The 15,224-nt window shown below is 40.3% G+C and overlaps 1 protein-coding gene across 1 annotated transcript in view; it reads left to right on the top strand.

The window, feature by feature from the left end:
* The first annotated feature begins 1,017 nt into the window (after window positions 1-1,017).
* Window positions 1,018-15,224, top strand: part of Slf2 (SMC5/6 complex localization factor 2) — a 47,835-nt gene continuing 33,628 nt past the window's right edge. Inside the window, exons 1-6 of the mRNA XM_090346066.1 lie at window positions 1,018-1,511; window positions 4,186-4,229; window positions 4,741-5,477; window positions 7,952-8,009; window positions 11,395-12,353; window positions 13,326-13,396. Of these exons, the coding sequence (XP_090202192.1) occupies window positions 1,372-1,511; window positions 4,186-4,229; window positions 4,741-5,477; window positions 7,952-8,009; window positions 11,395-12,353; window positions 13,326-13,396 (2,009 nt within the window). The 5' untranslated portion in view covers window positions 1,018-1,371. The remainder of the gene's footprint in view (window positions 1,512-4,185; window positions 4,230-4,740; window positions 5,478-7,951; window positions 8,010-11,394; window positions 12,354-13,325; window positions 13,397-15,224) is intronic.

The following is a 15,224-nucleotide window of genomic DNA, read 5'->3' as shown; positions in this document are numbered from 1 at the left end:
TTGCTTTGATTTTTTTTTTGAGATCGTTAACAGAATACAACAGCATTTTTCCTGTCTTTGGAAGATTATTTTTTTAATTTTTATTTTTTTTCCTATAGCTTAAGCTAAGTTCCAACTCTTTCCTGTTGCCTCTGCCATGAGTTTTACAGAGCTGCCATAGGATTACAGAGCTGAGTCACCACAACCAGTCTCAAAGATTGTAGAAAAAGTAAATCGACGGCAAGAAGAGTCTCTCTGTAGAATACAGAGAAAGGAATAACAATATACTCAGTACAAATTACATGAGAGAATCTAACTCTGTATTTACATTTCTTTTATGGCTTATGAATATGAAAAAAAAATGAGTAATGCGCTAATTGCATAGGCTTAGAAACTGAGGCTGAGATTCTGTGGCCAGTCTCTCAGCTTATAAGGAAAGGAAATCCTTGGCTAACAGCTTGCAAAGCACAAGCCCTTTCCAAAGGACTGGAGACAGCTGGCAGCTTTGACTGGTCTGTGCTGTCCACACTTCATTGAAAGCTGACCCGATGTTCCTTTCAAAAATTTCCAAAGGAGCACGCTGCAGGGGCCTCAGGAACAGGAGAAGAACAAAGCGCTTTTTATAGAATGAAAACTGGTTTGTTTTTTCCTTAGAGGCAGAGACCGAGACCCAGAAAGAGAGAGCTCTACCACTAACACTTACCCAGAACCTCATAAAACACCCAAGTTTTCAGACTGGGATATACCCCCCTGGAAATGGTGACAGCATTATGGCACTTGGGCCTCCCGTGACGACGTAATTTATGCACAACTAGGGATCAGCGGGGTTTAGTCACGACACCGGAGCCCAAGGTTGGCCATTCTGATCGAGGGAGCGGCAGGTTTGAGGTGCAAAGCTCATCCCCAGCATTGGAGGGGCCGGGTGTCGCCCGACGCCGCCAGCTGCCGCAGTGCCCACGACGCCCCACCTTCTCCTCCCTCTCCCCCATCCCCCCCCTCCGCACCCGCCGAGGCCGACGGGTCCCCGCGGCGGAGGCGCGCGCCCTCGACGCACGTGACTGGCGGGGGAGTGCAGTTTTCCTCCTCCCCGCCCCTTCCCCCGAAACCCGGCCTCCTCCCGCGGGGTTGCCTCTTTCTATTGCGCCACCACCAGAATGACCTCCGTACAAGCCAATCAGGGCCCGACTTTTCCAGTTAAGGCCCGCCCCCTGGTTCTCAGGTTCCTTCCCGCTCACACCGGAGTCACTTCCGAAGAGAGAACCGCCATGAAGAGAGAAGGGGGTGCCGCCCACCTCTGCTCCGACAGCGTCCCCGAGTCCCAGCAGCAAAACGGCAACCACGCACCCAGCTTCTCCAGCTACAGCTCATGCCGCCGTCGCCAGCGGCGCCGACATGACAAGGCGCTGCATGCCCGCTAGGCCAGGTTTCCCCTCATCCCCAGCCCCGGGGTCATCGCCCCCGCGCTGCCATCTGAGACCCGGTAGTACCACCCCTGCTGCCTCGGGAAAGAGAACAGAGAGCCCTGGGGACAGGTACCGTGCAGAGGGGTTGAGAAGGGGCAAGGGTCGCGGGGGCAAGGGTATGAGGGAGGACTGCGGACCGCCGATCTTAAGTTCCCGCCATCCTCCGCGAGCTCAGGCCTTTGCGTTCCGGGGCCTGCAGGCGCTCGTCCCGCCTCCGCGCGGGTCCTTGTGGGAGTTGGAGTTTTCCTTTTTGTGTGTGTATTTGGGGAGCTACTCTGGGTCTAGTGACCGACTGACCACCAGTGGCTACGGAGAGCCTGCCTTCAGGTGGAACGTGATTTTGTTGTCATGTTGGGAGAACTTGGTCTGGGACCCATCCTGTTTGATGGATATTAAGATCATTTCCTTACGTGTTCAGTTAGGATCCGAGTGATGTGGTAGTATGAACCATTTCTTTTTTAGAGGTGAAATTATGTAAGATGCGAGAGAGAAGCCCCAAGACTTACTCTGTGGTCTTGGGTACACGGTAATTCATACTTAAACGAACATGCATACTTGAAATGTGATTGTTTTCTCTTGCAGTAACTTTCTACCTCTCCAAGAGACCAGTTTTGTACAGACTTTGCGGGGGCTATGTCATGAGATGAATTCACCAAATCACATCCTCCTAAAATAAAACGTGTTTAAATTCTCTACCACTTGGGTACTGTCTTTTATTTTAAAAGCTTGTAACAGAAGTTTTACAGTGAAGTTATTATGCTCTACTATTGTGGTACAGGTCCACAGTCATCTTAATTCTGAAAGCCAGGAAGCTATGAAAAAAGGTTTTGGCACCACATCTAATTTGGCAGCCAAAATTAATAGAAGATTGCTTATAATCTTTATTCCACCAAGTATGAATGTCCGTAACCCTTGTTGGAGAAATACTAATATACTTGATTACAGGCTGCGGCACCAAACCCCACTGGAGGCTATGCATAAGAAATTTTGTCATCCTTTTTCTAAAATCCAATATGTTCTTTAATCTGATACACCATTTGGCCCCAAAAGTTTCATACAATGGTTTGTTCAGCTAATAAATTTTTTCTTTTTGCAATTGTAAATAAGTAATGAACATTGCTGTCTATACAAGAATGTATACACAGGAAAAGTAGTACCTCTAGTGAAAACATACATAGTTTTATCATTACAGGTTACTGATGCTTTACTCAAAGCCATTTTTCTCTTTCTGATGTATTGAGAAGGAGCTTGAGATCTTAATACTTTGAGAAAGATATTATTACATTATGTAAAAATCTCCCATTTTGAATTAGCTTTTTTGTTCTTTAGTATTTTTCTCCACCAATAATGATATTACCTTTCTCTTTAGCAGACCCTCTAGCACTTCTTACTTTGCTCAATGGTAGAGTTTATTTGCTCAATTTATTTTCTGTAAACAAATGTATATATTTTTGGTAGCCTATCACACATATTAATCTCATAACCACTTAGATTTTCTGCCAACATCGCAAACATGGTAACCTCTCAGTAAACCAGTAAAGACTCACCAGATATAGGGATGCTCTACCTAGAATTTGGATTGTTCAGGTTGTCACTGAGTACTCTACAGTCTCATAGTGGATAAATGTTTAGAGAAATTGGTATCCTACAGCCTACCCTCCCAAAATGAGTTTTGCTCTCTATATAGCCCCTGTTTTATACCTGACAACTCTGTATGAACAAATACAATTATTACTTTTGGTAATTCTGTTCTATTTTGTTTTGTGCCCATTTAGGATACAGATACCCTTCAAAAAGCTAAGCATTTTGAAAAAATTCATTAACTTTTCATGTCTCCTTATTTGTTGTTGTTCTCATTTTTCCTGGGTGGTGTGTTGTTTTGTAAAAATCTTAAGGATTGTTACATTTTTTTTAAAAATCTGAAATACCAGTTAAAGCTCATTCCAATTTCTACTATTACTTAAATGAACATCTTAGTAATATGAGTTTAGTACTTCATTTTCTGCCTCTTCCTAGCACATTCCTCTTCAGCTGCCTCCCCAAGTCAGCCAGATTGCTCATACTCCTGTAATCTGTTACATTCTGAGAGTCTACATTTTACTCCACTTTTATAATCTCCATTCTGCAAGTTTCTATATGTTATTTTGTACTAAAGCACATTTCAGCTGCCTCCCCAAATCAGCCAGATTGCTCATACATCCTGTCATCTGTTACATTCTGAAAGTCTACATTTTGCTCCGCTTTTTAATCTCCATTTGGCAAGTTTCTATATGTTATTTTGTACCAATCACTGGAAATAACTGTATCAGATGACTATCAACATTTTCCATTCTTTCATATAGCTAAGCATTTCAACAAGCACTCTTTATCAATGCCCTGGATTCACACTTCAGTCTTTACATTTTACTACTCTAGATTTCATGTCATTTTTTTTTTGTCAGTTGTGGGGCTTGAACTCTGGACATGGGCCCTGTCCCCTTGAGCTCTTCAGCTCAAGGCTACTGCCATATTCCTTGAGCCACAGCGCTACTTCCTCATGTTGTTTTCTAAAACTTACAGAAAATAATGAATTATGTCCTTAACACTTATACAGCTTAACAAAGCATACTTGCCGTTGTGTGTGCTGTATTAAACTATATAGTGAAATCCAACCTGTACTCTATATGTTTTCTTTCCACTTAATCTGAATTATTGGGGTCTTATTGTTTATGTGATACCATATTAGCTATGCTTTTATTTTCAGGAAGCAGTCAATTATAGATTTCTTCAAACGAGCTTCAAAACAAGGTATGCATACTGCTAATACTTTTTGGGAGGAGTGGGGGGGACTGTTTCAGAGACCAAGAGAGATGGATTCAACTTCATACCATATCTAAATTTTGTTTGATTCAACAGTTTTCAAAATTGTAAGTGAACTATTTTAATGAAAAATGTGTATTTAATTTTATAAGGATAGTTTCAATTCAAAACAGTCTTTGCTAGTGAATGTAGTCTTACATGTAAAATATCATTTCCTGTAATCAATACTCTCTTGATTCTCTATTATAGTAACTTTTAAGCAGAGCCATAGGGATATAGCAAAGGAATGTAATGTACAAAAAGAAGGGTTTATAAAACTAAAGCTATTGCCAAATAAACCATGTCTTGATACTTCCCAAGTGTATCACTGTGCAAATACTGGCTTGAATTTTTTGTGGTTTTAATATAGTATTTTAAACATTGATGATTAAGTATTAGTATGAGGCAGTGGCTTATTTTTAATAACAAAGTTTGTTATGTTTTAATTGGCTATTTTTAGACAGACATATGTTGGATTCACCACAAAAATCAAACATCAAATATGAAGGAAGTAGATTGCCTATATCTGGAACAGAGCAATTTGAAAGGAAATTATCCTCACCAAAAAAATCTAAACTCAAAAAGGTGTCGTCTGAAAAAAGCCCTATTTTAGAAGCTTTCATGAAAGGTGTTAAGGAGCACCGTAAAGATCCTGGTGTGCATGAGTCACGTCGGCCTTGTGTGTCACTAGCCTCCAAATATTTATCCAAAGGAACAAATATCTATGTTCCTTCGTATCATTTGTCAAAAGACATGAAGGCACTGAAGAAAAAACATCATCGATCTCCAGAACGAAGGAAATCCCTGTTCATACATGAAAATAGCAGGGAGAAGAATGATAGAGATCGGTGCAAGACTAGTGCAGACTCCAAAAAGCAAACCACAGTCACAGAGGCTGACATCTTTAAGAACAGCCCCAGAGGTGTTAGTAGCAGGAGCAGCCTATCCAGACACCACCCAGGAGAAAGCCCACTGGGAGCTAAGTTCCAATCATCACTAGCTTCTTACTGCAAAGAACGAGAACTAAAGAAGTTAAGAAAGGAACAGCTGGAGCAGAGAGTCAACTCAGAAAACTCTTTCTCAGAAACAAGCAGTCTTTCCTTAAAATCTTCTAATGTAGAAAGAAAATGTAAACCAAGGCAGGAACAAAGTAAACAGAGTGATGTCATACCTGGAAAGAGCAATCTTTCAAACCTGGTATGTACAGTAATTTTTGCTGTGCTAGTTTTACCATTGCTATGTCATTTGTAGAATACTAAAAGTAATAATTGCTGCATCATATTGGTATGTTAAGGAAAATACTGATGTACAAGTTGTGTACAAAAGCTGGTTTCATTAGGATTCCTCCAACTACCCTTCATTGAATTCAGAAATATTTATTGACCTGAATTTTTTCAGAAAAGGAATGAGGTGTTAGGTTTTTTGTTTTTGTTTTTGCCAGTCCTGGGGCTTGAACTCAGGGCTTGAGTACTACTTGGGCCTTCTCGAGGCTAGAGCTCTATCACTTGAGCCACAGCACCATTTCTGGCTTTTTCTATATATGTGGTACTGAGGAATTGAACCCTGGTCTTTGTGCATGCTAGGCAGACACTCTACCATTAGGCCCAACTTCTGGCCCATGTTGGGCTGGTTTTTGTGCCAGTCCTGGACTTAATTCACAGTCTGGGCACAGTCCCTGAGTCCTTTTGCTCAAAGGTAGCACTCTACCACTTGTCTACCTTGGTTCCACTTTCAGCTTTTTTCAGGTCATTAGAGGTAAGAGTCGCATAAACTTTCTTACCTTGACTGGCTTCAAACCATGATCCTTACCTGTTAACCTCCTGAGTAGCTAGTGTTACAGGTTGTTTTTGTTTATTTAAACTCAGGCTAGGCACTGTTCCTGAGCTTTTGCTCAAGGCTAGCAAGTTGTTGCACTTTGAGCCAGTTCCACTTTCCAGTTTTTGATAAGTTAATTGGAGATAAGAGTCTCATGGAGACTTTCCTGCCTGTGTTTTTGAGCAGTGTTCCTCAGATGTTAATCTCCTGAATATCGGGGGTTACAGGTGTGAGCCACCGGTGCCCAGCTTGTCTTCTTTCTTGGCACTGGGGATTAAATCCAGGACATTGCACTTACTAGGCAAGTATTTTGTCACTGAACTAGAGCCCAACCCTCTAAAATCTTTATCAGAGCTGAGCATGGTAGCCCTTGCTTGTAATCCTAGCTACTCAGAGGGCTGAGATCTGAGGATCAAGGTTCAAAGACATGCCCAGGTACAAAAGAACCTGAGAGTCATCTCCATTTAACCTCTAGAAAACAAGAAGTGGGGCTTTGCTCAAGGGTAGGGCAGTAGCCTTGAGCTGAAGAGTTCAGGGACAGCACTCAGGCCCAGAGTTCAAGCCCCATGACCCACTGCTATAATCCTAGCTACTCAGGAGGCTGAGATCTGAGGATCGTGGTTCAAAGCCAGCTCTGGCACTAAAGAAAGTGAAACTCTTAACTCCAATTAATTATTAGAAAATGGGAGGTAGGGCTATGGCTCAAGGGGTAGGGCAGTAGCTTTGAGCTGAAGAGCTTAGGGACAATACCTAGACCCAGAATAAGTCCCACAACCAACAACAAAAAATCTTTTATCAGCAGTTCTTTTGGCAAATATTCTGACCTGCTAAGTGGAAATAGAATGGACAATCTCATAATTACTAATTTATATATAAATTTTAATTGAGTGTGCCTTGGAGACTTAGATAACAACTTAGAAAATTGTGCAAATATAGGCATTACATTTTTCTTTATAAAACATAAACTAGGGGCCTAGTGGTAGAACGCTACCTAGCATGCATGAAGCTCTGGGTTCAATTTCTTGGTATCATAGAAAAAAGCCAGAAGTGGTACTGTGTCCCAAATGGTAGAATACTAGCCTTGAGAAAGTCCAAGTACAGTTCCTAGTCTCTGAGTTCAAGCCCCAGGACTGGCAAAAAAAAAATAAAATAAAATAATAAAATAAAAAATAAACTAGATGAGCATAAAAAGATCTCTCTTAGCCAGGCACTTGTGACTTACACCTGTAATCCTGAGAATTGTGGTTCAAAGCCAGCCCAGCCAGGAAAGTATATGAGACTTATCTCCAGTTAACCACCAGAAACCAGAAGTGATAGAGCATAACCTTGTACCTGAGAAGCTCAGAGACCATATTCAAGCCCAGAGTTCAAACCTCAGGAGTGGGGGGGAGGGGGAATCTCTTCCCTTTAGGGGAAGGAAGTTAAATGCTAAACTTTGTAATCCCATCGTTATTACCAGCACTTCCAGGCTGGGCTACATAATCAGATACTGTCTTTTTTAAAAAATAGTTTTATTTTAGAACTTAAACTTTACCCCTAAATATAGACCCTTGCTTTACAATCTAGGAATCTGTACTTAAATGTTACAAAGAAAAGTTCAACTTCTTGAATCGCGTGTTTGGCCTAGTGGTAGAGTGCTTGCCTAGTATGCACAAAAACCTGGGTTCGATTCCTCGTGTACCACATATACATAGAAAAAGCCTCAAGTGTAGCTCAAGTGGTATAGAGTTCTAGCCTTGAGAAAGCTCAAGGACAGTGCTCAGGCTCTTAGAACAAGCCCTAGGACTGACAAAAGCAAAAATAGAACAAGTTCTTTACTGCCCAATATTCCTAATCTTTTTTCCTCTTCCTGATAGGAAAATGGACATCCCTCAAGAAAAAGATCATCTTCTGATTCGTGGGAACCTACTTCAGGTAGAATCAAAATTTAATTTATGAACTCTTAAATAAGTTTGCATGTTTTAGTTTGTTCTTCTTTTTTGAGACAGGATCTCCCAATGTAGCTCAGACTGGCCTTGTACTCATGATCCTCCTACCTCTGTCTGGACTGCTAAGATCATAGGCTAAGTTTACATGCTGCTTTTAAAAATAAATGTGTTCAAGTACATAGTTCCCTTTCTGCAGATGAATTGTGTCACCTTAATTTACCTCTTATTGTGAATTCAGAGTTTGGCAAAATGGTTTAACAAGAATAGTCTTTTTTTTTTTTTTTTTTTGGCCAGTCCTATGCTAGAGCTCTACCACTTGAGTCTCAGCACCACTTCTGGCTTTTTTCTATGTATGTAGTACTGAGGAATCGAACCTGAGTCTGCGTGCATGCTAGGCAAGCACTCTACCACTAGGCCAAACTCCCGGCCCACTTCCTCACTACCACATACATAGAAAAAAGCCAGAAGTGGTGCTGAGGCTCAAGTGGTAGAGCTCTAGCCTTGAGAAAGTCCAAGGGCAGTGCTCAGGTTGTTTGTAGATATCTGAGATACCTTTGAGGGTCATTTGTTTATTAATTGATTGGTTAATTACATTTTATAAATTAAAATTCCCAGATAATATATTAATAAAGCTGCCCAAGTAACAGCTACCTAACTCTTTTTTTTTTTTTTTTGCCAGTCCTGGGCTTGAGCTCAGGGCCTGAGCACTGTCCTTGGACTTTCTCAAGGCTAGAGTTCTACCACTTGAGCCTCAGCACCACTTCTGGCTTTTTTCTATGTATGTGGTATCGAGGAATCGAACCCGGGTCTTCATGCATGCTAGGCAAGCACTTTAACCACTAGGCCAAACTCCTGGCCCCTGCTACCTAACTCTTAAGTAGGTTTTGAAAGTTTGTTTTCTTTTTTCTATTCATTTTTGTTTTATTGATGGGAGGGAATTAGGGCCTTGTGCATGCTACACAAACCTTATTCTACTGATTTAACACTCTCTCTCTCTCTCTCTCTCTCTCTCTCTCTCTCTCTCTCTTTTTCTTTCTTTCTTTTGTGGGTCACAGTGCTTGAACTCAACCTGAACACTGTCCCTGAGCTCGTCAGCTCAAGGCTACCACCCTACCCTTGAGCCAAGCCCCGCCTCCCATTTTCTAGCTAGGGGTTAATTGGAGATTAGTCTCAGGTTTTTTGTGCGGGTCTTGGCTTGAACCTTTATCCTCAGGTGTCAGCCTCCTGAATATCTAGGATTACAGGCATGAGCCACCATGCCCCCGGCCTCCTTGGCTTCCTTTTTTTTTCTTTTTGAGACATGGTGCTACTATTGTAGTCCAAACAGACCTCAAACTTTTTTTCATTGCCAGGATCATGAATTCTGCTCACTCATCTTGCTTTTTCATGGCTGGTGCTCCACCTCTTAGATAGCTCCTGGCTTGAACCCAGGGCCTGAGCACTGTCTTTGGGCTTTCTCAAAGCTAGTACTCTATCACTTGAGCCACAGCACCACTTCCAGCTTTTTCTATGTATGTGGTACCAAGGAATTGAATCCAGGGCTCCATGCACGCTAGGTAAGCATTCTACCACTAGGCCATGCTCTCGGCCTCTTGAGAGATTTTTTTTCAACCAGCTTTATGCAGGTTAACTGGAGATAGAGTCCCGTGTACTTTTCTGCCTGGGCTGGCTTTGAACTACAATCCTCTAGATTTCAGCCTTCTTAGTAGCTACGATTACAGGCATGAACCACCAGCACACTACCTGGCCTTAAACTTTTATTCCTCCTGCCTCCTAAGTACTGAGATTACACACAGTTGTCACCACATTGTTCTTGTTTGGGGATTTTTGTAGAGTGGAAATGTCTGTCCATATACAGAAATATGATTTAGGGAAAACTGATTTTGAGAATAATGGTGGTTACATAGTTGTAGGTTTTTATTTGTTTGTTTGATTTTTGCAGTGCTTGTATCAGACCTAGGGCATAGAACCTTCATGCATGCATGCTAGACAAGCACTCTTCCACTGAGTACCACTGAGCTCTATGCCCAGCAGTGGTGATCTTTTTTTCCTCTTTGTGCCAGTCATGGGGATTGAATTCAAGGCCTGTGCACTGTCCCTGACCTTTTTGCTCAAGACTAAAATGCTTTGACTAACCATTTGAGCCACTGCTCTACTTCAGGATTTTGGATGGTTAATTGGACCTGAGGGTTTCATGGACTTTTCCTGCCCAGGTGGCTTCAAATTACGATCCTGAGATCTCAGCTTCCGGTGTAGCTAGGATTACAGGTGTGAGCCACCAACACCTGACTAGATTTTTGTAGTTAGAAGTGATTAGTTGGTTTTTGAGGTAAGGTATTACTCTACAGCCAGGCTGATCTTGATCTATATAATTCAAGTTAGCCTCAAATTTTGTGATACTCCTTGTTTCTGCTTCCCAAATGCAAGTAGTACAAGCATGCATTACTACACTCAATTGATTTTAAAATAGAAGTTCTAATTTAACTGTCTTCAACTATTTTTCTTATATACAGAAATAATATTATACTTTTAGATATAAAAGTGTTATATTTCAGGGACAAGGTAATCCTGAACTTAAAAAGAATATCTAAGCCAGCCTGCGCACAAAAGGACCTGAGACTCTTTTTTTTTTTTTTTTTTTTTTGCCAGTCCTGGGCTTGAGCTCAGGGCCTGAGCACTGTCCTTGGACTTTCTCAAGGCTAGAACTCTACCACTTGAGCCTCAGCACCACTTCCAGCTTTTTTCTATGTATGTGGTACCGAGGAATCGAGCCCGGGTCTTCATGCATGCTAGGCAAGCACTTTAACCACTAGGCCAAACTCCCGGCCGGACCTGAGACTCTTATGTCCAGTTAACCTCTAGAAAATGGGAAATGGGGCTTGGCTGGAGAGTAGATCCGTAGCTTTGAGCTGAAGAGCTCAGAAATAGCACCCAGGCCAAGTTCAAGCCTCATGATCCACCAAAAAAAAAAAAAAAAAAAAAAGAATATCTACTTTTTCCAGGGAACTAGAGCTGTGGCTCAAATGGTAGAGCAGTAGCCTTGAGCACAAAAATCAGAGACAGGTCTCAGACCCTGAGTTCAAGTCCCAGAACTGACACTGAATAAAAGAGAAAGAAAAAAAAATACTTAGAGGAGAAATACCTTTGGAATCTTTTCATTGATATGAATATGCATTTGTTAATGTTTTAGAGATTAGTATCTTTAACTTCAGAATGAAAATGAGTGTTTATCAGTAGCTTTAAATTTCTGGGCTGCTACAATTCATCATTTGATAAATGACAATGTTCTCTTTCATCATACATGGCAAAAAAAGTATCAGCCTACGTTTTTAGAACTTTTCACTAATCTGACAAAAATTAAATTTTAACAGGCTCTAAGCAGAATAAATTTTCTGACAAAAGAAAAAGGAACTCCATGGACTCAGATCTGAAAAGCACAAGAGAATCTCTGATGCCTAAAGCAAAAGAGTCCTTCCTTGAGAAGCGTCCTGATAGACATCAGAAGACATTTGTAAGACATATTGCACTGATACCGGGTGATGTGCTACACTTGGAAGATATGTCAAAGGAACCCAGCTCTTCTGCAAACTTGGCACCTTCACATTCTGGCCACCATTCTTCTAGGAATAGTGACCAAAATCGTGTGACAAGTACCAAAGAGACTAAGATACAGAAACCCCACTTACCTTTACCTCAGGAAAAATCTACAATGAAAAAATCTAGCAACCTTCAGAAGAATAAAACTGCTAACTCTCTGACATCAAAAGAAGAGACAAAATTTCTGCCTTTACTTTCTCATGTTCCAAATGCTGGTTCCTCTCGAGTCCCATTAGACGCTAAAAATTGCACTCAAGGTCCTAAAAAAGAGAAAGATCGCTCCTCATCTAAAGAATGTTCTGGGCATTCTACAGAATCATCCAAGCACAAGGAACACAGAGAAAAGACTAATAAGGCTAACTCTAATGTCTCGTCAGGGAAAATTTCTGGGGGATCTTTGCATGCAGAATCTAGCACTCCTGCAAAGTCTCCCCCAGCCGCTTTGGAAGTTCTGCCATGTGTCCCAGGTCCTCCAGTACCTTCAGTTATAGCCCCTTCAGATAAAGAGAGTTCAGGAAATTTCAGTGCAGGTAGCAGTGCACAGAAAAGAAAATTCAGGGGTGATTTTGATAGTGATGAAGAAAGTTTAGGTTACAATCTAGACAGTGATGAGGAAGAGGAAACATTAAAATCACTGGAAGAAATAATGGCTTTGAACTTCAACCAGACTCCTACAACTTCAGAAAAGCCTCCTCTTCCCAAGGGGCTTAGATCTCAGTCATCAGACTACACAGTAAGACATTTTATGGCTTTTTGTTGTTTTGTTACTTGTAGAGTAAAAAAAAAAATGGATTCACTAGTGAAAGGATAGATTGTTAAAATTTTTTTTTAAATTTAGGATTTATTACACCTCATTATTAGACTGAACCTGGAATAATTCTTACTTGGTAAATTACTTTCCCTTATCTTTAGTTTTATTACTGTAAATCAGTGGTCTCCAAACTTTCTTGATCACACTTTTTTTTAATAAAAAATTTTTGAGCATGTACCCAATATATATGTATACTTATAGATTATATACATGTACCACTATAATATTGTGTACTTTCTAAAGTATATGCAAAAACAAAATTTAAAAGGAAAAGGAAATATTTATGAGTATTTTCTATAGAGTTATATAGAAGTTACTATAGACTAAGTTCTACTGGAGTTTCTATAGAAGTTCCATATAAATAGAAGTTCTATTATTTTCTTCCTGCACCCCAATGGATCACCTTGCACACCCCCTGCTTTGGAGACCACTGCTGTAAATGAAGGTAGAGTGTAGAAATGTTGTTAATTGTGGTGTGCAGTTTTATTTATAAAGTGCTTCATTCTATCTTGGGAGTAAGCTAAATTCTAAGGTGTCTTTAAAAATTTGGTGGGGAGGGTGTTACTGTTCATAGTAACACCTAAGAATTGGAAACTTTATTTTAGAGTTTAGGAGTAAAGATAGGGTAGGCACAGAGCCTTTGGGTTTTTGCAATCAGATTGTAAGCTAACAGAGTTTTGTAAGTAGTGTCTTTCTTAGTAGACAGTAAAATCAAATTGCCTGCAGTACAAAATAGATTTAAAGCATGATGGTGAAAGTTCTCCTTTAAGATATATCTTGGCCCAGGTTTCTGAAATAGAAGCTAGTCTTTAGCACTCTGAATAACTTAAAACACATCTCAGTTCTTCTGAGATTTGGTTACAAATTATTTTTCAATTTTTTTTCTTGTTTTAGGAGCCTGTTCATAGTGGAACTTACACGAATACTTTAGAGCGTCTTGTAAAGGAAATGGAAGATACACAAAGGTTGGTTACTAAAATTTTAACATACTGCTTGTTTCTTTGGCTGGCTTTTAACATACATCTTAGAATTCAAGACATATGCTGAAAAAATGAGGAAAAAACATGAGAAATTTGTATGTTTTTTATGTAAATACTGTTGAAATAGTTGTAAATTGTGTTATAATTGTCAACTGTATTCTCCTTGTTTATAAGCTGGACCCAAAAATCCCAGATATTTTATAGTATTCTGTGTTTTGCATTAATCACAGAGTTCTGTGTTTACCAGAACTAGTATCCAGTAACTGAAATTGTTGATCAAAATCAGGAATAAAACATAATTTAGGGGCCAGGAGTGTGGCTAGTGATAGAGTGCTGGCCTAGCATACACGAAGCCCTATGTTCAATTCCTCAGTACAATATACACAGAAAAAGCTGGAAATGGTGCTGTAGCTCAAGTGGTAGAGCTCTATCCTTGAGAAAACCCAAGAACAATGCCCAGGCCCTGGATTCAAGCCTGAAGACTTACCCCCCTCAAAAAAATCAGGAATAGAATATATTTTAAGTATAAACTAAATTCAGAAATTCAGTGCATTTGTATTGTACGTCCATCACCCTCATCCAGCTGCAGAACTTCGTCATTTTCTCATATTCCTTTCCATTAAAGAGTAACTTCCCGTTCTTCCCTGCTGCTCCGGGAAGCTTTGTGTTTCTATGAAGTTGATTAATCTAGGCACTTCATATCAATATGATCATACAGTTTTTGTTCTTTTATGACAGGATTATTTCACACAGTATAATGTCTTCAATTTGTACTCATGGCAAAGACTGTTTCATAATTTTCTTCCTTTTGAAATTTTATTATTCCATGTTTTATGAATATACCACATTTGTTTATTCATCTATAAATGGCCACTTTGTATCACAGGCACCTGGCCAAAATTTTTCATTTTTTAGTGAACACAACAGACCCTTTTTTTTAATCTGACAGTGATTCTCTAATTCAGATGCATTTTTGGATTTCCCTGTAATTAAATATCAAAGGGCTGGGTGCTGGTGGATCATATCTTAGCTATTCAGGAGGCCAAGATCTGAGAATTGCTGAAAAGCAGTCCAAGGGCCGGGAGTTTGGCGTAGGGGTAGAGTGCTTATCCGGCATGCATGAAGTCCCAGGTTCAATTCTTAAGCCTAAAGTGGTGCTGTGGCTCAAGTGGTAGAGCTCTAGCCTTGAGAAAGCCCAAGGACAGTGCTCAGGCCCTGAGTTCAAGCCCCTGGACTGGCAAAAAGGAAACAAAAAAACAGTCGGAGTAGCAAAGTTCATAAGACTCTTATCTCCAATTAACTATACCTTCTTCTCCTAAGAAAAACCCAGAGGCTTAAGTGGTAGAATATTAGCTTTGAGCAAAAAAATCTCAGGGACAGCAGAGTTCAAGCCCGAGGACTAGAACAAAAAAAAAAAAAAAAAAAGAAAGATATTTGTGACTAGTTGCAGACTTTTTGCTAATAAGAGAAATGTATTCCTTATCAATTCAAGAACTAACCGTGAAACTGGCCCAGAAAACTTTACCAGACTAACAGCACTTGACCAACAAATTTAGGCTCTGAGTTTAAACCCCAGTACCACCAAAAATAAGTAAGTTGAGGTAACATTTACTTGACTACATAAAAGATGGCATATTCATAGCTTAAACTTGATGAACAGGTAGCTATAGAAATTTTTTGGACCTTTTGGTTAAAAGTAATTTTTCTGGGGCTGGGAGTTTGGCCTAGTGATAGAGTGCTTGCCTAGCATGCACGAAGGAAGACCTGTGTTTGGTTCCTTGGTACCACATACATAGAAAAAAGCCGAAAGTAG

Source organism: Megascapheus bottae, chromosome 15, assembly GCF_031878675.1.
Source record: "Megascapheus bottae isolate mThoBot1 chromosome 15, mThoBot2.hap1, whole genome shotgun sequence".
Lineage (NCBI taxonomy): Eukaryota > Metazoa > Chordata > Mammalia > Rodentia > Geomyidae > Megascapheus > Megascapheus bottae.
Note: the sequence above shows the minus strand (reverse complement) of the source record. Positions and strands in the feature narration are given on the sequence as shown.